This window comes from Berghia stephanieae, chromosome 5 (assembly GCF_034508935.2).
Source record: "Berghia stephanieae isolate SIO BIC M18660-M18661 chromosome 5, UCSD_Bste_1.3, whole genome shotgun sequence".
Classification (NCBI taxonomy): domain Eukaryota; kingdom Metazoa; phylum Mollusca; class Gastropoda; order Nudibranchia; family Aeolidiidae; genus Berghia; species Berghia stephanieae.
In genome coordinates this window covers 71434009-71459008 of record NC_088364.1, presented here as the reverse complement: position 1 = coordinate 71459008, position 25000 = coordinate 71434009, and the positions used below count along the sequence as shown (strand labels likewise).

At 37.1% G+C, this 25000-nt stretch overlaps 1 protein-coding gene across 2 annotated transcripts in view; it reads right to left on the bottom strand.

Moving 5' to 3' along the window:
• LOC144973548 (cGMP-specific 3',5'-cyclic phosphodiesterase-like) overlaps positions 1 to 25000 on the bottom strand; it is a 234376-nt gene that overhangs the window by 79654 nt on the left and 129722 nt on the right. For both annotated transcript variants that reach the window (XM_078916105.1, XM_078916106.1), the window contains exons 2-3: positions 17967 to 18128; positions 6581 to 6670 (exon numbers count right to left, since the gene is read on the bottom strand). In XM_078916105.1, the coding sequence (XP_078772231.1) occupies positions 6581 to 6670; positions 17967 to 18128 (252 nt within the window). The remainder of the gene's footprint in view (positions 1 to 6580; positions 6671 to 17966; positions 18129 to 25000) is intronic.

Genomic DNA, 25000 nt, shown 5'->3' with positions numbered 1-25000 from the left:
CAATTACATCAGCTGCATTCGTAGTTTGTATACAAGGGAGCGTTCACATATTACGTCATCAGCTAGGGGGGAGGGGGGGGGGTCTACCAAATGTTGACATGTGTTGACATGGGGGAGGGGGGGGGGGGGTCAGACCCAAGATGATGTCATCAAAACATAGGCAAATTAAGCCTATTTCAAAGTTTGTTCCTTTCAAAACAGCTAAAGATAAATTGCTATGATGAGTTTTGCCCATCTCTCAAGAAACAAGATGGGAAAGGGGTATCACTTCTCAAAAGGCGAACTTGCCCTAAATGTTCATTGTATCACTCCTCGATCACAACAATGACAGACCATTCACGAAAATGCGGCATACAAGAAGAACAGCAAATGGGAGAAAATGATGACGATGAAGATGAAATTGATGATACTATTTATAGTTCATTGCCAGAGGTCCAAGGCAGAAACATTTTGAATCAATTAATTTTATGTTTGGAAATTGAAACAGAAATTCATTCCACTAAAAAACTAATATGCTATAAAATAATTTGCCTCCTATACTATTTTAAATCACACTTTCTGAATTTTTTTTAATAGCACCTGCACCAAGTAGCCTAATTTAAATAATGTTTGTTAGATTTTATCTTTGCAAATTTAAATTTTATGTCCCCATTGTATCGTAAAACATAAATTATCAACAGTTTCTGAAATTAATAAAATGTCTGAATGTGTTTTATCAAACATTGATAATCAATGTTTATGGTTTGAAAAACGAATAATAAATATTGTGAAATTAAAGTTATCTTTTAGTTTTTATTAAATTAGATGACGTCATCATCTGTTGGGGGGGGGGGGGGGGGTCAGGTCAATAATGACAAGTGATGACTTGAGGGAGGGGAGGGTCTAAAAAGGGCAAATTTTTGATGACGTAATATGTGAACGCTCCCCAACAAGACATTCCATTTTGTTTAGAATTCGACTTCTGGCCATCATGCTAAAAAAGGACAGGGTATTTTCCTCTACCCACAGTCAATACAATACGTCATATCTATCCTGAGTATGAGTATGAGTTGTGTGTGTGTGTGTGTGTGTGAGAGAGAGAGAGAGTGTGTGTGTGTGTGTGTGTGTGTGAAGTTCATCCATGTGTTTAGGTTACCTTATTATTGATGCTATGAGCTCAGTTGAAAAACTCATAACATCCGCCAGCCGGATATAGATAGAATGAAGTTGACGTCACTACGGTCTTTGCTATTATTTTATTGCCATCCACGTTTATGGGTAAATCTCACTTAACTGTATTATCCAGACAGTAAAAGTACATAGTTACACAGAGTTTTGTGTGTTCGTCCGTTATACTTACGGATGATAATGTTGGGAGCTTCTCAGCCAAGCGCATACTATCTATAACTTACCAACTCACAAAACTATGTGTAACCTCAAACGTTTATAGTCTGATTTAGTGAGAACTACTCATAAAAAATGACTGCCTGAAACCAACAACAAAGAGCTGAGTGACGTCAATTTCGTTCCTTCTATAGATAGTTCGAAGATGACGTCACTCAGATCTTTGTTATTGTTTTTTGCCATCCGCGTTTATGAGTAATGCTCACTGAACTGTATTAACCTGACTATAAACGTTCATGGATACACACAGTTTTGTGTGTTGGTCCGTTATACTTCCGGATGGCAATGTTATGAGCTTCTTAGCCAAGCGCATACTATCTATAGATATAATGAAGATAACGTCACTCAGGTCTTTGTTATTACTTTTAGCCATTCACGTTTATGAGTAATTCGCACTCAACTGTATTAACCAGACTATAAACGTTTATATGGTTGTGATAGCTGGACCATAAACAAGACCATGGTTAAAAGACTGGAGGCAGTGGAAATGTGGTTTTACAGAAGAATGATGAGGGTGTCATGGATGGAAAGGAAAAGAAATGAAGAAATTTTAGAAATGGCAAACAGAAAAAGATCACTGATAACAAAAATCATCAAACGCCAAATGGAATTTTTAGGACACATTATCCGCCACCCTGGTTTGGAAATACTCGCCTTGACTGGAAAGATGAATGGAAAAAGAATAAGAGGAAGACAAAGAATAACGTATTTGAAAGGGATAAGAACTTGGACAGATGAAGCTGAGAAAGGTGGCGCTGCTTTAATAGAATTGGCAAGAGATAGATCAGCTTGGCGGAAGATGACCTCCGACGTCTGCTTCAGATATGGAACTACATGAGATGAGATGAGATAAACGTTTAAGGTTGCACCAAGGAGGGCTTTAGAAAGGAGGCTCGCCTTGGATTTTCAGCCCCCGCTAGTGGGGGCCATTGATTGGATAACGATTTCAAGCAAAACTACCGCTTTTCTGCCTTGGTACAATTTCCTTGAATGCGCAATAATTCTTATAATTTCGGTACTTTATAATAAATTGGTTAATTGGCGACCATAAGTTTTAAATAATATTTCTTATGTCTTGAATGATATGAAAATATACAAAAAGTAGTGAACTATCAAAAATTTCACAGGAAAGTATGAACTATTTTTCTATGACGCCCTCTTACAAACTGAGTGATTTGGTTTGTTATCTTTTTTGAAATCGAAAGTACGAATCTGATTTCAATACCTTTTAATAACTATGGCTAATTTATCGAACCAGAATCTTTGAAAAGTGGTAAGTACCAATAATAATTGCGTAATAATTATTTAAGACATATTTAGAATTATCAACTGTAGTTCCTGCAGACGATAGTTGGGCCCATTGTCGTGCTTGTTCTGTCGAGTCGCACAGATAATCAGAATCAGACTCCGGCTTATTCGGAATCCGAATCGGATTACTGTTCCTTATTTTATTATGAACTATGGCCTGCGGTTTTATATTTATATATTTTTTCTATATGGTTAACTGACAAATATTGACTTTATTGTTTTAGTCTAGAGGGCCCCTTTGCTCGTCACGTCAACTTCACAACTTTATCTTGAACAGTACTTTCTATTACTACTAGCTAGACTAGAAGTTGCTGGAGTTAGTGGGTCTGATATTACCATATCATATTCATATATGATGGAACTTGGACTCTGACTCTGAATATATAGTTATGCCCATTACATGGATCTGTGTTGCTGATATGACTGTCAATCGTATGGGACTAGTAACTAAGACTCTTAATATATAGTTTTGCCTCATTGATCTGAGATGTTACTGTTGTTAGTTACACTCACTCACTCTATTACTATTATCTCTGTGACTATGGAAAGGAATTATGGATCTGATCTACTCCATTGACTGAAAGGAAGGAACTAGTAGTCTGAATATATAGTTTTGTCTCATTGATCTAAGATGAGACTCTATTAAACAACTCTATGACTATGGAAGGGAACTATGGATCTGATTCTGATGCTACTCATTGACTGTACTGTAAGTGTAAGGAATGAACTATAGTAGTCAGATGTTTTATAAATGGCGCATGTTTTTCTAGTTTTTCTAAGATGTCCCTCTATCAAAAGTTGCAAAACTTTGTGTCAACCTCCGAATTAATTTCTCTTAACTGAATAAAGATTTTGGCCCTAATTGAATTGTGATGCCATATCACAAAAAAAAAAAAAAGATTTCTTCTTCACGACCTATAAAAAGCCACTTTAAAACCGCTGTCATACAATTAGAGATTTTACACTGCTAAATATTTAAACAGTTTCGCACCACAAAGTAAGAGATGACTTCATCGTTTTTCAAAAAAATCTTGTGACACAGTAGTTCCGGCTAGTGGTTATGAGTTCACATCATACTATTACAAAAATTACTATTTTCCGAATAAAAGCAAAACACATTAACATAAAGTAACAACTTATGTAGTTTGCATCCAATTTTGACTTTATAATTTATTGCTTTTTATTTACATCACGTCGCAATTACCGAAGACTGATATGAATCTCTAGTTTTAACTTATTTGAACAAGTGATTAAATACTCAAAATTGTCAAATTAACATTGAATGTTTATATTTAACTTTGAAAAATTGTATCTATGCATGACCGATTCACACAGCATTAAAATTTTTCTTTTAAACCTATAAGCTCTTAAACAATACGATATGATACGGAATCTCTATCGGTTCCTTTCTCGTAAAGCTGCGAAAAGAAGTCTACTTGTATCTATCGATAAGCCATTAAAGAGGACATCTATGGAATTGGAATTTCACAATCAACTCTGAGTTTTGCATGTTATTGTTGTTACGTTGTTGTTGAACACAAGCACATTTTGTGGAAACACTGTATCATAAATTGATGAATTTCTACTTTTGACTGGGCTACATTAAATTTATGTAATCCTCTTTGGCATAAATACCAAGCTATTTCTCAAAACTTTGAACTCAAAATAATGTTGGAAGTGCGTAATTTTCACTTTTATTTGTATTCATCAAACACGTATATTGATTGTTATAAAATGTAAACTTGTCTGTCGTTCCTTCATATTCAGATTCTGTACGAACATCATATACGTTTCAATTAACTGAACATTCCATTTTAACAAATTCTTTCAAAATGGATAAGCGGAAAATCATAATTTCGACACTATAAATCATTTTTTAGTTCAGATCCTCACCCGTTATCGATTTTAATATAGCTGTAATAAGCGAAATACTTTCCTATTGTTTTTTTTTTAAGTCGTGATAAAACATTTTTATTAAGACAAAATGATCCAGAGTTTCATACAAATTTTTGCAGCTGTACATCGTAAACAGCTAGCTGAGAAAAAGAAGAAAAAGACGCGCCCCTTATTAAAAATCCGACTATTGTACTTTGAATATATATTGATCTGATATGTTACTTTATTAATTAACTCTATGAATATGGAATGGAATGGAACTATGAATATGATGCTACTCCATTGACTATATTGAATGAACCAGTACTCTGAATGTTTTTCCTCACATGAACTTTTGCCTCTTGTGGGTCTGATGTTCATGGACGTGATTTGTTAGCAAATTCAAGATGGGGAAAATTGTGGTGTTGCGAATTACAATGGTAACTACAATAAAGCCAACAAATGTTGTGTGTTCAGATTGCCTATAAAGAGGAACCAGACCGGTAAACATGGTTAAACAAATCCCTCCTCGTGATGATATTGAGCCACATCCGACAAAATTTGTTATTTGTGAAAGATATTGGTCTGCAGGTGTTCCAATGAAAATTCTACCTGGCAGACCGATCGTCCCTTATAGGGATGAAATAGTGTTCAAAAAAATAATAAATTCGAGAGATTCTAATTACAACTACTATGTAGTGCATCCCTTAGTAGATATTTCGGTATTCATATTTTTCTTGGGATCATCCTCCGCAGATTACCTCCGTTTGTTGATATTGTACATCTCCTTTCCCCTTCATCTCATTGTTCATCCTCTTCCTCATAATCACATTACATGTACATTCATTAATCAAGCTTCTAAAGAAATCATCCTGAATCAATCACTATAAGGTCAGTTTTTAGAATATCTATCTACTCATCCTTTCCGTTTCTTGGCACTCCTATTCACTGCTGATAATAATAATCATTAAATATTTTTTTGGACCCGGAATTCACAATCACTCTCTAAAAAGGTAGATCTTGCCATATAATGCCCCTGCTGTTATTTTGGTGTAAATTTTCTATATTTTTTGTTGGCCCCCACTAGCGTTGCCTGAAGATTCCATATGATTGTCCTTTCAGTATAGTTGTCCTTGGGTTGCACATAGTTTTGTGTGTTGGTCCGTTATGATTCTGGATGGCAATGTTGTTAACTTCTTAGCCAAGCGCATACTGTCTATAAACGTTCAAGGTTACACAGAGTTTTGTGTATTAGTCCGTTATACTTCCGGATGGCAATGTTGTGTGCTTCTTAGGTAAGGGCATACTATCTATATGGGTTTTGTTTGTCTCAGTGGGTGTTTGAGTATCGAGTGCATGGATTTGAATTGGACGAGAGAGAAAGAGAGAAAGAGAGAGAGGGAGGGAGAGAGAGAGAGAGAGAGAGAGAGAGAGAGAGAGAGAGAGAGAGAGAGAGAGAGAGAGAGAGAGAGAGAGAGAACTTGATGGCACCAATTAAAACTGACAAACAGGTGGTTTGTATTACTCACTGAGTAGGTATCCGCACACACACACATATACACACCTATATACACAAACACACACACACACATATATACACGCACACACACGCAAACAAAACATAACACACACTCTCTTACATGTATACATATAAATGTATGTATGTGTATATGTATGTATGTATGTATGTATGTATGTATGTATGTATGTATGTATGTATGTATGTATGTATGTATGTATGTAAGTATGTATGTATGTATGTATGTATGTATGTATGTATGTTGTGTATTTATGTATGTATGTTTGTATGTTATTTATGTATGTTATATATTATATATATATATATATTTTATATATTATTATTATATATATATATATGTGTGTGTGTGTGTATCTATATATATTATAAATATATAGACTGACAAAGTCACACTCACTTACACACACACGCTCATACACACACAGACACAGACACACACACACACTCACACACAAATATACAAATTTGACATACCTGGTTTCGTCTGTTTTCCAGCAAAGATCGTCCATATAACTGGGCATTCTTAAGTCCGATGCCACAAAAAGCCAGGTAGGATCCAAAAACCTACGATGAAAAACCAGAAAAAAAAGAATAGATTGAATTAAAGGATATAGATAGTTCGAAGATGACGTCACTCAGGTCTTTGTTATTGTTTTTGGCCATCCGTGTTTATGAGTAATGTTCACTGAACTGTATTAACCCGACTATAAACGTTCATGGATACACACAGTTTTGTGTGTTGGTCCGTTATACTTCCGGATGGCAATGTTATGAGCTTCTTAGCCAAGCGCATACTATCTATAAATATAATGTAAAAAAAATCATGGCATCTGACAAGGCATTTGACACCAGAAAAATACCATCCTGTGGAAGAATATTCCGTTGATTCTTGTACTATCTACGAATCAAGATCCTGGCTGGTTCCTCTCGTTCTTCTCCTCCTCCTCTTATCCATTTACTACGACTACTACTACTACTACTACTACCTACTTATCCATACTACACTACTACTACTACTACTACTACTACTACTACTACTACTACTACTACTACTACTACTACTACTACTACTACTACACTACACTGCTCTACACTACTGCTACTATTCTTACTCTGTCACTACTTACTATCTTCTTCTTCTCCTCTTCTTCTCTCTCTCCTCCTCCTCTCCTCTCTTCTTCTTTTTTCTCTCTTCCTCCTCCTCCTCCTCCTCTCTCCTCCTCCTCATCTCTCTTTCTTCCTCTTCTCCTCCTTCTCCTCCTCTTCCTCCTCTCATGCTTCTTCTTCTCTTTCCTCTCTTCTTCTTCTTCTTCTTCTTCTTCTTCTTCTTCTTCTTCTTCTTCTTCGCGATGTCCCAGATTTAAGAGTATTTTGCCAAGACGAGGGTTGTTTAAATCAATCGATATAATTTGAAAGACGAGTTTTCTGGTCAAATTTTAAATATCTCAACACACAGTGATAAATCACATGGGATGTACAAATAAACAATAAATGTTGTTGCTCCTCCTCCTCAATCTTCTTCTTTTTTACCTTTGTCTTCTCCTCCTTCTCCTCCTCTTGCCCCTGCTCCTTCTTCTTCATTTCTTCCTCCTCCTCCTCGCCTTCTTCTTCTTCTTCTTCTTCTCTCTCCTTCCTTCTTCTTCTCTTCTCTCTTCTCTTCTTCCTTCTCTTCTTCTCTTCTTCTTCTTCTTCTCCTTCCTTCTTCTTCTTCTTCTTCCTCTCCCCCTCTCTTCCTTCTCCTTCTTCTTCTTCTTCTTCTTCTTCTTCTTCTTCTTCTTCTTCTTCTTCTTCTTCTTCTTCTTCTTCTTCTTCTTCTTCGTCTTCGCGAAGTTCCAGATTTAAGAGTTTTTGCCAAGACGAGGGTCGTTTAAATCAATCGATATAATTTGAAAGACGAGTTTTCTGGTCAAATTAATTTTAAATATCTCAACACAGAGGGATAAATCACATGGCATGTAGATACAAATAAATAATAAAAGTTGTTGCTGAGAAAATTGAAAGTGACATTTGAGAAGAATCCCATGAAAATTATTTTTGAAAGTTGTCATTAAAAACGTGTTACAAAAATAGAAATCATAACCAGTTAGAATTGTGGTCATTGAAATGTGTTACTGAAATAGAAATCATAAACAATTAAAAAATGAGCGCTTGTTGGAATGTGTTTGAAAACAGTTTAAGAAGCCAATCAAGTTGATTTATTAAAACGGCATCCATAGAAAATCTCAGCGAATTCAAAAGCAATCCGACGTCATGTGACACCTACCCCTGTCCCAACCTTCATTTTTAACTGTGCGGCTATGTGGTCAAGTGGTATGACACTCGCTTTCGGATCGGAAGAGTTCGCCTGAGTTCGAGCTTCGTTCGGCGCATAGTTGGATCCTTGGAAAAGGTCTCTTTACTCACATTCTCTCACCGTACTCAAGTGTAAAATGTTAACGGCCAGGTACTCATTTTACACCCGAGTACGATGAGAGATTGTGAGTTGAGAGCCTTTTCCAAGGACTCAACTATGCGCCGAGAGAGGCTCGAACCCAGGACACCTTCCGATCCGAAAGCGAGTGTCATACCACAAGACCACATAGCCGCACAAATAGGCTTCAACAGTCGTGACGTCACGTCACTTCCCTCGTAATGACGCATAGTAACTTAGTAACTGGCTCTAAACTATCAGAACAATGGCGGACGTCCTTATGAAATAATTATCCGACGAGCATAAAAGTGTATTATAAATCTTTTTATGTTTAGACTTTTATACATTCTGATCACATGACATGTGAAAAAGTTCTAGCCAGCATGAAGAATAAAAAGTACCGATTTTCTTTGTTTAGAACCAAGCTGCTCGTTGCTGGGCGGACGTGACATCAGACTATTCAATCCTATTATGTCGATCGATAAAGATGACCCTGACCTTGTACTTTCAGGGAGTGTCAGATTCAGACTTTTTGACAAGCGTAGGGTCGGGGGGAGGAGGGAGGAGGGGGGGGGGGATCGATATTTCAAATAAAATCTTAGTGACAAATATAATTGTTTAGTCAAAGTCCAACAATGCAGACTATTTCAGCCTACGTGTACAAAAAATGTCAGGTGACTCACTCATTCAAGGCAAGACGAAGTCACATAATCTGGGACTGAGTTCAAGTTTTGAAGAGGTCTATGAAATACAATCAATGACCATCTTTTCCAAAAATCAAATAATAGAAGAAAAAAAAAAGATTTTCATGAGGTATGAGATATTATAAAGAAGGTAGTCAAAAGAGTAACGAAAAAGGATTATGTGGTCTAGTGGTATGACAGTCTCTTTCGGATCGGAAGGTCCTGGGTTCGGGCCTCGCGCTCGGGGCATAGTTGAGTCCTTGGAAAAGACTCTTTACTCACATTCTCTTACCGTACTCAGGTGTAAAATGAGTACCTGGCCGTTAACAGTGTTGTCTTTTATCCGAAAAATTGTAATATCGCCTAACAGGCGTAATGTCCCGTCCTACATGTTAAATGTTGCTGTTGACCAAGGACCGCCTGTAAATCGCTTTGAGCACGTTTAGTGGATATTGCGCTATATAAAGCTCAATTTAAAGCCTCAAATTATTTTCAGGGAGTGACAGGTTCAGACTTTTTGACAAGCGTAGGGGCGGGAGGGGGGGGGGATCGATATTTCAAGTAACATCTTAGTGACAAATATAATTGTTTAGTCAAAGTCCAACATTTCAGCCTACGTGTACAAAAAAATGTCGGGTCACTCATTCAAGGCAAGACGAAGTCACATAATCTGGGACTGAGTTCAAGTTTTGAAGAGGTCTATGAAATACAATCAATGACCATCTTTTCCAAAAATAAATAGAGGGGGAAAAAGAGTTTCAGAAGGTATGAGATATTATAAAGAACGTAGTCAAAAGAGTATAGAAAAAGGGTTATGATAAGGGAGCTAATCAGGAGGAAAAATACTAATCTTGGGCTCAGGGAAGAAGAGAGTCCCTGACGATCTCATGTTTTTCTTTTTCTTTCTTCTTAGCGATTTTGATAGGGGAAAAAAGATTGCCAGGGAAGGAGATCCACGCAGTAACATTTCTGTAGAGAAGTGGGGGATGGCTTTTGAATTTTGAAAGACTGGGGAGTATTGGAGTAGCCGGTTGAGTTGTTGACAATGGTGGGAGTGTATGATTGGGTCTTTGGAGTACTCATGATGATGATGATGGTGGTGGTGGTGGTGATGGTGGTGGTGGTGGTAGTGGTGGTAGTGTATGATTGGGTCTTGGAGTATGGGTTTTTTGTACTCATGATGATGACGATGATGATGATGGTGGTGGTGGTGGTGGTGGTGGTGGTGGGAGTGTATGATTGGGTCTTGAAGTACTCATGATGATGATGATGATGATGATGTTGATGATGATGATGATGATGGTGGTGGTGGTGGTGGTGATGGTAGTGGTGGTGGTGATGGTGGTGGTGGTGGTGGTGGTGATGGTGGTGGTGGAGGGAGTGTATGATTGGGTCTTGGAGTACTCATGATGATGATGATGATGATGATGATGATGATGATGGTGGTGGTGGTGGTGATGGTGGTGGTGGTGGTGGGAGAGTATGATTGGGTCTTGGAGTACTCATGATGATGATGATGATGATGATGGTGGTGGTGGTGGTGGTGGTGGTGGTGGGAGAGTATGATTGGGTCTTGTAGAATGGGGTTTTTTGTACTCATAATGATGATGATGATGATGATGATGATGATGATGATGATGATGATGATGATGATGATGATGGTGGTGGAGATGGTAGTGGTGGTGGTAGTGTATGATTGGGTCTTGGAATATGGGTTTTTTTTGTACTCATGATGATGATGATGATGATGGTGGTGGTGGTGATGGTAGTGGTGGTGGTAGTGTATGATTGGGTCTTGGAATATGGGTTTTTTTTGTACTCATGATGATGATGATGATGATGATGGTGGTGGTTGTGGCGTTGCAGGCATCGATTATGGTAGTGGTGTTGGGGGTTGTTCATGTTCTTGAAGTGATGTTAGATGCATTTTATGTTGTTATGAGATATTATTTTCTCTGGGAGATATTATTTGCTTGTTTTGTTTCTATTTTCTATATCTTTTTTTTAATTTCTTCTCTTTCTTATTGTGCTTTTTAATTTGATTAAATAAATTTCTCCATTTTGCTTTCTTTTATTTTTATTTTATCTATTTTTATAAAAGAAAAATGCTGGGAAGCTTGACGGGCGATCCAAAACTATCATAGTAGTCTTACCTAATCGCAAGGGATAGGATTTACCCCCAACCCTCCCTCCCCCCCCCCCCCCCCACACCTCCAAACGTTAAGATGGTTTTCAAAATGCACTCATTCAAAATACACAAATAACATCCAACAAAAAATAATAATGAGATTTTTTTATGGATAGATGTTCACCATAGATAGAATCATGTAAACATCTGACTGCCTTCATCCCCGCCAGAAATCATTAAGAAGGCCAGAATCAATACGAAGAGAAACATCAGGTACGTGGGGTAAACATACTAGGGTTGACTGAAAAGTCTTGACGCCTATCAGATATTTTCCGATTGTATTAAACGTACCGGTGGCCACAACAACCAACATGACGTTCTCTCTCTAATAATTTTTCCGCCGGTGACGTCACAGACTATGGGTGACGTCCAATCAAGGGACGCTACTCTTCCGCTAATCTCATTCCCTATACATGAGATGTGAACGAGCAAACATTCATGAACGGCTGAAACGTGTGAATGGTGACTCGAAGTGTTAGCATTCGAACAGTTCAAAGGAGGGTTAAGTATTTGACAGGGACCGATGCTGCCTCTACCAACATTAACGACCAGGCTGGTTGGTTCGTCCACAAAGTGTATGGACCGCAGAAAATCAACAAAATATCAACGAAATTAACCCAGCAAATCGCGGATAATACAATCAGACACTTTGCAAAGATATAAGATCTAAACAAGTGTGTATGAAAGGTGACGGGCAAAGCAAGAAAGAAAAATAGAAGAAAAAAAAAACATACCAAAAATTCAGTCGACCCCGAGACTGAATTTTTGGGATGGTTTTTTTCTTTTCTTTTTCTTTGTTACTTTGTCTGGCACCTTTCATACACACTTGTTCAGATCTTTATCTTATACTGGCGCCTGCTCCTTAATTTCTTTAATTTGACACTTTGCAAAGGCTTGTAATGTCAAAGGAAAGCGTTGGATTTATCCTTTTAGAAATCCTAGGTTACAGAAAGTCTTGTGCCCGTTGGATACCGAGAATGCTCACACAAACGCATGGTTACGTTGAAAGAGAAAGTATTCTTGAAGTCGTAGAACACACATCCCCCACCCCCCTTACAGTTCCGATTTAGCTCCAAGTTACTTATTCCTAAGAGACACCTCAAGGGAGCAAATTTTGAAAGTAATGGCGAGGTGCAGTATCGGAGGTTACTCGATAATGTTGAATTAATTCCTCTTGGACGCGACGCAATAATTGGTGCGTCGTTGGAGGCTCTGTCCGTAGCCACCGTTAACGGATAGCCTGACACTGACCAAAAAATGACGTCAAAATGTCAGTATTTGGCCACAAAAGAAAACAAATCGTGAGTTGTATTCAATAGTTCAACCAATGGGACCACTTGTTTCCATGAGCACTACTAACGACAACTCACTAAACGGTGCAAAAACCAAATAATGACGTCAAAATGCCAGTCTTTTTGGGTTTCAGTGTCAGGCTATAAAACTTAATGGCTACGCTCTGTCTGAATGGGAATGATGACTATGCTGACATTTAAAATGATAAACGGAAAGGAAATAAATAGACCTGTAAATGAGCTCTATAAAAAATGACTGAAACTCGTCATAGTCGTAATTCGTAGCTGAAAAATCCAAAGAATCGAAATGAACAGTAAACAGCAAGCTCGCTTGAGCAAAACAATGGCAGAAAACTAATTTGCGCGGGAATTAATTAGGCTACTTACCATTGTTCCTTACAATTAGGTGCCCAATCACTGAAGAAACTAGAAACGATCAACCAGTTTGTTTACAACATGAGGTAATCGAGATGTGCTTGTAGCAATCATTTAACTTTCGATTTGAAGATGTCTTCATAATGCACTTCCGACGTTTGCATTTTGCTTTTTCATACTTTTACTGTCCTCCAGGTAAATGTGGTCAATTTTGGCTTAGACGAAACAGTGATTTTTATCGCTCAGCAGCTCAGTTAAAATTGGCTACCATTGGTATCACGACAGGTTTGGAAAGTGAAAAAATAATTTCATGAAGACTGTGTGAAAATACACTGGGATGTGTTCAGACACAGCAATTCTAAAAAGATGCTTAGCCTTGGCAATATATCCATCATTAATATAAACGGTCCATGAGCTATGCGTAGCACTGTGGAACATTTCTAATTAACTTTACGGTCATTCGACTACGATTAATGAATTCTGTCTTTATTCAATTCTTTCTTTCCTTTTTAAAAATATTTTAATTTGACCAATTGACTGATTTCAGTTAATTGACTGAGAATTTACAGGTCTAAATAAACTAAGCTTTGATTTGATACATTTGTTGATTTATTATCAATTATAGTTTTGAAAATACAAGAGCGGCGTCAAGACTTTTCAGCCATTCATTGGAGAAGAAACAAGAAATTAAGAACAGGCACCACCGTGAATTACCTGCACAATTCAAATAATTAAATCGCTATTTAATCAATGTGGTCAAGTCTATAGGACAAGACGCTTCCCCGCATCACTGGAAAGTTTTGACAACGTTACTTGTTGATTAAGATATTATCTTTCTTCTAAATTAACATGACTCAAGTGATATTGTGCACTGAACGGAGCTTTTGAAAAATTAATGATTAAACAGCCCAAGACATGTCCATAAAAAAACCTTCCATCTAGTGAAAATGTGAGGATTTAAGGTGGATAAATTACTCACAAAGGGACATGTGTATACATCTACATCCAACTGCCTTTCTCACGATACAACACACCCTAGCCAGGGTCTATAGTCAAACATAAACATAACAACCATTTAATTACCCAGACGAATTTAATGAATAATTTACGACTTTAAAACCAGGCCATTTCACGACAACATCCCCAGAGACTGACCCAGACCCACAGGCTCATCAGCAGGACCAAATACAAAATCATTTTCTTTTCATTCATTCAAATTCATTCGAGTCGTCACCAGATACAGAATTAAAATCTTTGAATGGCTCTAGCTAGCACAATGGCCTTCCATGGATTTCGAACTAACAAAGGAACTGGGCCCAGATATTTCTGTGATAGAACGCTCGACTCGCAAGTAAATGACGAGTATCAATCCCCATGTCAACCAAATGTCGTGTGGTCGAAATTTTCTCAAACCCTCTTGTCCACCCGGTAGTGATTGGGAAGCTGGAGCTGCTAGAGATCTGGCGAAAAAGTACTTTGCTATAGTCTAGCGTCCTTTTTAAAGGAGAGAAAGTAAAATGCTCAACAGGTCTGTACAAAAATTTTTATTTGGATGAATAAAGCATTATCATTATTATTATTATTATTATTATTATTATTATTATTATTATTATTATTATATTATTATTATTATTATTATTATTATTATTATTATTATTATTATCATTATTATTATTCTCATCATCATCATCATCATCATTATTATTATTATTATTATTATTATATATTATTATTATTATTATTATTATTATTATTATTATTATTATTATTATTATCATTATTATTATTGCTGCTTTTATGCTACAGAATCCCGTACAAACTTCGAATTCACTTGGTCTTTCAGCTATAATCTACAACTGCTATAATTTGGGGACCGCGGCACACCAAGACTGTCTTTGGCTTTGCTCAGAAAATGGATTTCCAAGTGGTTGAAATGTCTCGAATTTTTCAAAACTCCAGCCTTTTCTGAGTGTGACTATAGAGCTATTAAGAATTTCATTATAACCCTATCCTTACCAGCCATTTTCAAGATGTTCCCCAAAACGGCACACCCAACCAACACAAAATAGATTTTTTATCACTCAGTCATACGAGGGCTCTTTCAGAAATAACCGAAAAATGCCCATTGCTCAGCAACCAGTGGAGATTTTTTAAATTCTGTAAACGACATGATATTCCTTATTTCCTTACGGATATTCCCAGAAATTATGAAGTGCATCATTTTGCACAATGAATTTCTAGACGATTTTAAAGATGGCGGCCCAGCTTGAAACTTGGTCAAAGGAGGAAATCAGAGCTGTCATACGTTTTTTGAACGCCAAAAGTCTGAATCCTACCGAAATTCATAAAGAACTTCAGAGTGTATATGGTGAGCATGTTATAAGCCGTACACAAGTCTATCACTGGTGTTATTTGTTTGAAGCCGGCCATTCCGACTTGACAGTCAGGGAAGGGAGAGGGCGTTCGATAACTGCGACGTCAGAAGACAATGTGAAGCGAGTTGATGAGCTTATTCGTCAAGACAGGAGGTTGAAACTTCATGAAATCGCAAGCAGTCTTGAAATTTCGGAAACTTCTGCCCATAGAATTGTATTTGATGAACTTGGCTACAGAAAAGTCAGCGCAAGATGGGTTCCTAAGCAATTGACAGACAATCATAAAGAACAAATATTGGACATCTGCAGGGAACTTTTGAGAAGAAGCTCACGCAGGGTTCACGGGCATACTGCCAACGCCGGCGGAGACTTTCTAGGGTACGATGTGACTTTTCTTGACAGCATAGTCACCGGTGATGAGACTTGGTTGCACCATTGCACCCCAGAAACAAAGCAAGATTCGATGACATGGAAACATCCATCCTCACCTGTCGCGAAGAAATTCAAAGTCATGCGGTCAGCAAAGAAAATAATGGGAACTGTTTTCTGGGACAGTCGTGGTGTTATTCTGTTCGAAACCTTACAACCTGGAGAAACAATCAATGCGGCAAGGTACTGCCAAACTCTTGACAAGCTTAGGGAGGCCATTCGCAGAAAGCGCCCAGGGAAGTTGACCAACGGGGTCATTTTGCAACACGACAACGCTACATCCCACACAGCACGAGTGACGCAAGGTTGGCTAGAGAAATATGGATGGGAGATTTTGCCACACCCACCACACAGTCCAGACCTCGCACCATCTGATTATCACCTCTTTGGGCCACTGAAACGTGAGCTGGCAGGAAAGCGCTTTGATGTCGATGAAGAGCTTGTTGACCATGTGCGGAAATGGCTACAAAACCTTGACGGAAATTTCTTCCGAGAGGGTATCTATTCCATGGTGCGGCATTGGCAGAAGTGTGTCGACAGACTTGGCTGTTACATAGAGAAATGAAGGACGAGTCAAGGTATGAACACGTGCAAGAATTTTGTTGATAGCATAAAAAACGCGGATTTTACAGGCATTTTTCGGTTAATTATGAAAGCCTCGTACATAATAGCAGTAAAATTCTTACGATGCATAATTTCTTTAGCAAAACATGCTCTACAACACACTGTTCATTTTCGTTAAATTTTATGATGTACAAAATAAATTTGAATAAGAAAAATGTTGGTTGTATCGTTACGAATGTGACGATTTTCCTGTAGTTGGTAAGGAGAGGGTTAAGCCGATTGTTGGTGATTAGTGATGCAACAATTTGCTTATGATCATGACCCAGAACATCCCAAAATTATGAACTTTTTGAAATAAAAAAAAGTATGAAGAAGTATTTAGAAGAGCTACAAAATTGAGCTTTATATATAGCGCAATATCCACTAAATGTGCTCAAAGCGCTTTAAAGGGGTCCCTGGTCAACAGCAACATTTAACATGTAGGACGGGACATGACGCCTGTTAGGCGATATTACAATTTGTCGGACAAAGACAACACTGTTAACGGCCAAGTACTCATTTTACACCTGAGTACGGTGAGAGAATGTCAGTAAAGAGCTTTTTTCCAAGGACTCAACTATGCACCGAGCGCGAGGCTCGAACCCAGGACCTTCCAATCCGAAATCGAGTGTCATACCACTAGACCACATAGCCGCAAGAACTAGTTAGAAGAGCTACAATTATTACAAAAAGCAGTCACTATTCGGCTATACGTGCTGTGCAAGGTATGTAGGTGAAGTAACGGTCAATAAATCTGAAGGGTTTTCAATTTTTGGCTCATTTAGGCATCACTAGTTTTGGTTTTACTACTTAATTTGCCTTCTATTACATGTATGTGTGTGTGTGTGTGTGTGTGTGTGTGTGTGTGTGTGATACGTGTTCAATTTAAATTACTTTGTTTAAACAATATTTTTACATATTTGTGTTTTTTTTTTGTTTTGTTTTTTGTCTCCTGACGAAGGCCAATAGCCGAAACGTTGTTTGTGTTGTTCCCTTATATACGAGTCACATGTACTCACTTTATCTTTCTCTCCATTTTAATGGCTCATTTAGGCACCTCTAGTTGTTTTTGGTTTTCAAAACAGCGGGTCGCAGGTGAATGAATGAATGCAATCGGGTCCGCTACTAACTAGTAAAGAATAACAGATAGATAATGGAATTTATTAGGAACAAATTCAGATAATTCTCGTACTCTCAACTCACTCAACCCTATTACCGACTTTATCCATTGTTTACCTGGGTTACTTTTACCCCCATGCCTATTTATTACATTTTTCTGAGACAAATTATAGGCGTAGTATCAAAGCTACTGTTTTTAGTTTTTGCATGTTAATGGTAGTTGAATAAAAATATCTATGTTCATTCTCATTTTTAATAGATTTTTTCCAATTTTGAAAGTAGCAAACATCTCTAGGATTGAGTTGAGTTAAAAAAGGACAACTTGTTCAGATCTTTAGCTGAAAAAAAAACATACCAAACATACCAAACACAAACAAACGACTTACTTTTTCATCGTGCTCATCAAAAGGTTCGTCCTTGACACTGATTTTGTTGATGGCCTGGGCGACCCCTATGACTTCTCCCTCGCTGTCCTTGATGGGCATGCTGAGGATGGATCGAGTCTTGTATCCCATTCGGAGATCTACCTCGTTGTTGAATCGGGGGTCCTGAAATACACAGATAATAAATAAATAAATAAACCAAGTTGAACATTGTTTCAATACGCTTCAACAGTCGTAACGTCACTATCTTCCTAATGACGCATGGTAACTTAGTAACACTGGCTCTAAACTATCGGAACAATGGCGGACGCCGTATGAAATATTTCTCCGGCGAGCATAAAAGCGTATCCAGAGGGAAAAAATCCCATAAATTTGATCATGTTTTGACTTTTACACATTCTGATCACAAGGCATATGAAAAGTTCTAGCCAGCATGAAAAATAAAAAGTAATGATTTTCTTTGTTTAGAACCAAGACGGCCGCCGTTGCCGAACGGAGTGACATCAGACTATTGAATCCAATTGATCACGTCTTTTTCAAAATAAATTGAATCCTAAATAATTGGTTAACAATAATAAAAGCTCATGGATGTATGTATAATTTGTCGCAATCATTGAAATACATTGAAAGAACCCTCATTTTCTCGATTTCTTTCGCAAGAGTAAACAAAATTATTATTAACGATCCGACGATGATGTCCGGTTCAGATCTGTTTTCTGTTCCCTTAAGTATAATTGATATTCATATTTAACAGTGACGAATGTCATTTTTGTTTTGTTTAATATATAGTTTGTAATTTATGTGCAAAGTATATTTTTTCAAAATTCTTATTCCTTAAAGGGCTTACTGATTTTAAATCAGATTTTATTAGGAAAATATACATCATTATTTTTTTCCTTCAAATTATTACTTTTATATTTTGTTATCATTGATAATAGTTGTTGTTACGTATAAACGATTTATGCATAATATACGACTCTTTCATCTCTTTGTATGTATTAAACGAGTTATTTTTATCGTGTCCAATAACACAACGAGCTTGCGAGTATGTGTTATTGCACGATAGAAATACTACGAGTTTGATAAATACAAAGAAATGAAAGAATACGTTTATTCTACCCCTCCAAGTAAAATTATTAGATATTTTGTAACCAAATGGTATGGTATTAGTACTCCTATTCACCATATTTTGTATCTTTCTCCTTCTGCTTAAATGACAATTTGCCCCAAAACTAAATATGTTGGATTTGTATTAATACGCACCAAAAGATTATTTTTAATTACCATTCAGTAATTTCACACCAATAAAATGTGCGAAAATATTTTGCAATGATTGAATAAAATTTTCATTCAACGCGTTAAAAGCAATCAACGATTACGAATTTACTAAGAAATGATAGAGATTTCCAATAAAAGTTGTGGAATAAATGTGTTTTTACCGACAATAAATAATGTATTCATTCATTCTTTCATTCACTCAAGACGATGATGATGATGATGATGATGATAATGATGATGATGATGATGATGATGGGATACGAGCGTTTGCTAACTTATCACGCTTTATGTCGGTTTATGGTGCATAATTCATATCCGGTTTTTCTTCCTTTTCTAGCCATAGACTCCCCCCTCTCAGACATATCCCTCTCTCTCTCTCTCTCTCTCTCTCTCTCTCTCTCTCTCTCTCTCACACACACAACACACACTCAGACACATAATGTCTCTCACAAATAAACCATTTATTCTCTCTCTTTGACACTCACACACACACACATCATCACACAACACACACCGTGTCTGTCTCAGGCAAACCATGTCTCTCTCTCTCTCTCTCTCTCTCTCTCTCACACACACACACACACTTACACACACACAAACACAGACACATAATGTCTCTCAAAAGCAAACATTCTATTCTCTCTCTCTCTCTCTCTCTCTCTCTCTCTCTCTCTCTCTCTCTCTCTCTCTCTCTCACTGACGGTCACACTCACACACAAAATCACACAACAAACACCGTGTCTCTCTCAGACAAACCATCTCTCTCTCTCTCTCTCTCTCTCTCTCTCTCTCTCTCTCTCTCTCCCTCACCCCCCCCCCCCCCCCCCGCCCTTCTTCCATTTCTCTCTTCTTATCTCTATCGTGCATCACTATTCCGAATTGTCCTTTGATTTCATTTATCATATTCAACTTCCAGTCAATGTATTAATTTTCATTTCACCCAAACGACAAATGGTTTGTCATTTCCGAAATGAATTACGACTAAAATTTTTAATGTAATCACGCATTTCGAACAACAAACAATTTTCTCAACCTTCAAGATCACACAAATTACACAAACTATTGAAAGCAGATAAATGCAAAAACAAAAACAAAAACAAACTTAAACGTCTGAACAAGTGTGCGTATGAGAGGTGCTAGACAAAGCAAGCAAGAAAAAATAGAAGAAGAAAAAAACCATCCCAAAAAATCAGGCAACCTCGACTGGGGATCGAACCTCAGACCTTCTGATTACCGTGTGATGGTAATACGTCTGAACGGTAATCAGAAGGCCTGCGGTTCGATCCCCAGTCGAGGTCGACAGATCTTTATCTTATACAGGTTCCAGCTCCTTAATTTCTTTCAAAACTCAAACGCACATCCACATATTATGAGCGCAAATACATGAACAAAAACATTTTCACTGCCGTAAACAGACAAAAAAATGTGAATTTATTTTTTTATAAAGACATTTTAGCCAGAAAATGTTCATTTTATATTTTAAAAATGATTAACATGGCCCACAACTTGACCAAGGGAGAGAAAAACGTTTTAAAGAACTCCAAAAGAAGTCTCGCGTGTATAGAATTATCTCATTATAATCGATGGATGTTGTAACTAAAAGATATATGGCTAAAATGTCAACAACCCCCCCCCCCCAACAAACAAAGAACATTTTGTCAATGATGTGCGGCTATGTGGTCTAGTAGTATGACACTCGCTTTCGGATCGAAAGGTCCTGGGTTCGAGCCTCGCGCTCGGCGCATAGTTGAGTCCTTGGAAAAGGCTCTTTACTCACATTCTCTCACCGTACTCAGGTGTGAAATGAGAACCTGGCTGTTAACAGCGTTGTCTTCGTCCGAAAAATTGTAATACCGCCTAACAGGCGTCATGTCCCGTCCTACATGTTAAATGTTGCTGTTGACCAGGGGACCCCTTGTAAAGCGCTTTGAGCACATCTAGTGGATATTAAGCTATATAAAGCTCAATTTAAAAAATAAATTACATACAAATTACAAATTACATAAGAGCTCGCTGTCTCGTCAACAGCCAATACACTGACCCCATTTATCGCCAATTTTATAATCAGGGCGAATTGTATCAAAACAATGGTAAAATCGATTGTTCTTTAAGTCGGATTGTATAGCTGTTTAGCTAAATATACTCTGGTTCCAGACAAGGTTGTATGACGCTTTTTATATTTACTGTCATATTTACTGTAATCCCTTCACCGAATCTCAAACGCTAGTCAATCGCATTGTTATTTTGTGATCTGGTTACATTCATATTATTGATTGTCATCATTCCCTTCTCTTAAAACAGAATTGCAAGTCTGAGAATTTTATGTCAACAACTAAAATTGACATAGTTGTGTCTCTCTTTACTGCCATTCTCGTCCGTCTCTCTCTCTCTCTCTCTCTCTCTCTCTCTCTCTCTCTCTCTCTCTCTCTGTCTCTGTCTCTGTGTCTATCAATCTATTTATCTATATATCTGCCTACCTACTCACAAAACTGTCAATTTATCTATCACTTACTATGTTCCTATCTATATATCTATCTATCTACCAAACTATCTATCTATCTATCTACGAGTATTGAATCGTGTTGGATACAAATATGGTACGAATAGTGCTCGACATGTAGCAATGGAGCGAATTATTATTTTAATATTTACCACAATGTTGGAGACTCCAACATTGTGGTAAATATTACAATAATATACTACTTGACCATCATCTATCTATCTATCTACCAAACAATCTATTTATCTATCTATCTATCTATCTATCAAGAATCGTCTCCGAAACGTGGGGACCAAGTTTCTACGTCATCCACACCTTATCGACAGTTCGAGCCATCATTAGTTGGTGTCGGGTAAACGTATTTTTTTTTGCCTTGTAATGCCCCCCCCACCAACCCATTCATCCCTTTTTTTTATTGATTACATTATTCAACCAACTGCACTATAAAATACTGATGAAAACTAAACCCTTCCATACTTTTATGATGATAACTTAATGTAGATTTGCTTGGTTGGGTTGATACAAAAGCACACACACACAAACACACACACACACACACACACACATATATATATATATGTATATATATATATATATATATATATATATATATATATATATATATATATATATATATATATACACACCCAGACACCAGCATTTGCTAGAATAAAAAAGCCTGAAATTTTTTTCACGTCAAGAGCATATCATATGAAAATATTTCGTGCAAACATTCTCTCTACAAAATGGTATCACCTTTAAATTTAAATCATAGAAAAGAATTATCATCCATCTAGCTTCCCGCTAACGGTTGCCTCAAGCAACTAATACTTTGATCAACTCACCAATACCGAACACGGTCAGCCGGAAAATGTGAAAAAGCCGGTTTTCCGGCTTTAGCTGGAAAAAGGGCATCCCTGACACACACACACACACAAAAACACCACCCACACACACCCACACACATGTTCCATATTCAAAATTCTCCAACTAATATCACAGACCATATAACCGTACAATATTTATACTAAACGGTATTCTGGAAGCTGCACAGGATCATTAGACATCATCGGTCACGTCGATTTGGACATGAAAATTTAATCACTCACCCATTTCGACCGACATATCCGATCGGTTATGGAATCTTTAACGATTGAATTGATAAATAAATGCATCCTCTGCGATGACGTCACAAGGACATTAGCAGATACTTTTCGCTAAATTAGCGAGTTAACGATGACGTTCACCCGAACTTAAACGATCGACCAACGACGAGAAAGAAACTCAGGATGTCTGTACTCAGACATTGCGCAAGACGCGTAATCGTTAACTTGCTTTGTAGCGTTAAATAATAGAGAAGAAAAGTATGATATTACAAAAAAAAAAACTGGATCATATTCATTGGAAGTGTAAAAGCGCTCATTCCGGAGGACTGAATACATACCTTGTAAGACACGAAATCTTATGCAAGACAATATTGCAGGGCACAATAGAAGGCTTGCCGAAGAAGAGGAAGACAGAGGAAAGTGTGGCAGGCAGGATAACATTAAGGCTAGCACTATTCAGTATCTGATACTGAATAGTGGTTTTGCACTATTCAGTATCGATACTGAATAGTGGTTTTGTACTATTCAGTATCAGATACTGAATAGTGGCAGTTATCTTTCCATGGACTCCGTCCGAGGATATAGGTAAATGTGTGTGTGTGTGTGTGTGTGTGTGTGTGTGAGAGAGAGAGAGAGAGGGGGAGAGAACACAAAAACACACACACACACACACACGTAGAGAGAGAGAGAGAGAGAGAGAGAGAGAGAGAGAGAGAGAGAGAGAGAGAGAGAGAGAGAGAGAACGTTTAATCACATTGTGTGAAAACCAAAACCGCAATACAAAATAATAAATGAATTTACGGGCAATAAACTGCTTCATGGCATTGTCAATTTTATGTCTACATTATCTACATAGAAGAGTGACAATAAATATTGAGAGAAAACATTTTTTTGATTCAACCATGAAACCTTTGAACTGACGTTGGTGCAGACGGAAAAAGCAGTGTATATATATAGATAGTTCGAAGATGACGTCACTCGGGTCTTTGTTATTGTATTTTGCCATCCGCGTTTATGAGTAATGCTCACTGAACTGTATTAACCTGACAATAAACGTGAACGGATACACACAGTTTTGTGTGTAGGTCCCTTATACTTCTGGATGGCAATGTTATGAGCTTCTTAGCCAAGCGCATATATATATATTATATATATATATATATATATATATATATATATATATATATATATATATATATATATATATATATATTGAATCATGTTTGATACAAATATGGTACGGATAGTGCTCGACATGTGGCAATGGAGCGAATTATTATTTTAATATATACCACAACAGACAACAAACCAAACTCATGTAACACACAGTCCTGACGATGGCTAAAAGGGCCTGAAACATCGATGTAGACTGACTCCAACATGCGGTAATATATATATATATATATATATATATATATATATATATATATATATATAATATATATATATTATATATATATATATATACATACCACTTTGGTATTGTTTATCAAGGAAGAAAGTTTTGAAAGAATCAATACGGGAAGCAATAATATGAGAAAATACGTTTTTATGGGTGAAAATGAGAACTATAATCTAGATATCAACCTCTTTGTGCATCTCATTTCAATCACTAATTTAGTTGAAAGCTAATGAATGACTAGGCTACAAACATTACAATTTGAGTTATTGCTATTTTGATGCAGAAGACGACATCGTATGACAAAATCGTTTACGTCGAGATATTATATAGAACTTAGATTCTAACAGTTTCCATTGTTGTCTTCAAACAACCATGTTTGACCGAACATGCACGAAGGTGTGTCACAAATTCCATGTTTTGATTGGTCAAAAATCTACTGCTTACCTGAAGGTTATTGATATATATATATATTATATATATATATATATATATATATATATATATATATATATATATATATATATATAGATCACTTTACAATGATATAACACGAGAAGGCAATAATACTTTGTATGGCAAATTACAGTGTGTTTATTGTTTTACAGTTTCTAGGAAAGAGCAAGAACGAAATAAATAGCAATGGTCATAGAATAACAGGATTCAATGAGGAATGAGGGGGGGGGGGGGGGGGCTCAGTGGTACGGTCTTTGCTTCCTACCCGAAAGGTACCGAGTTCAATCACCCGCGCCGC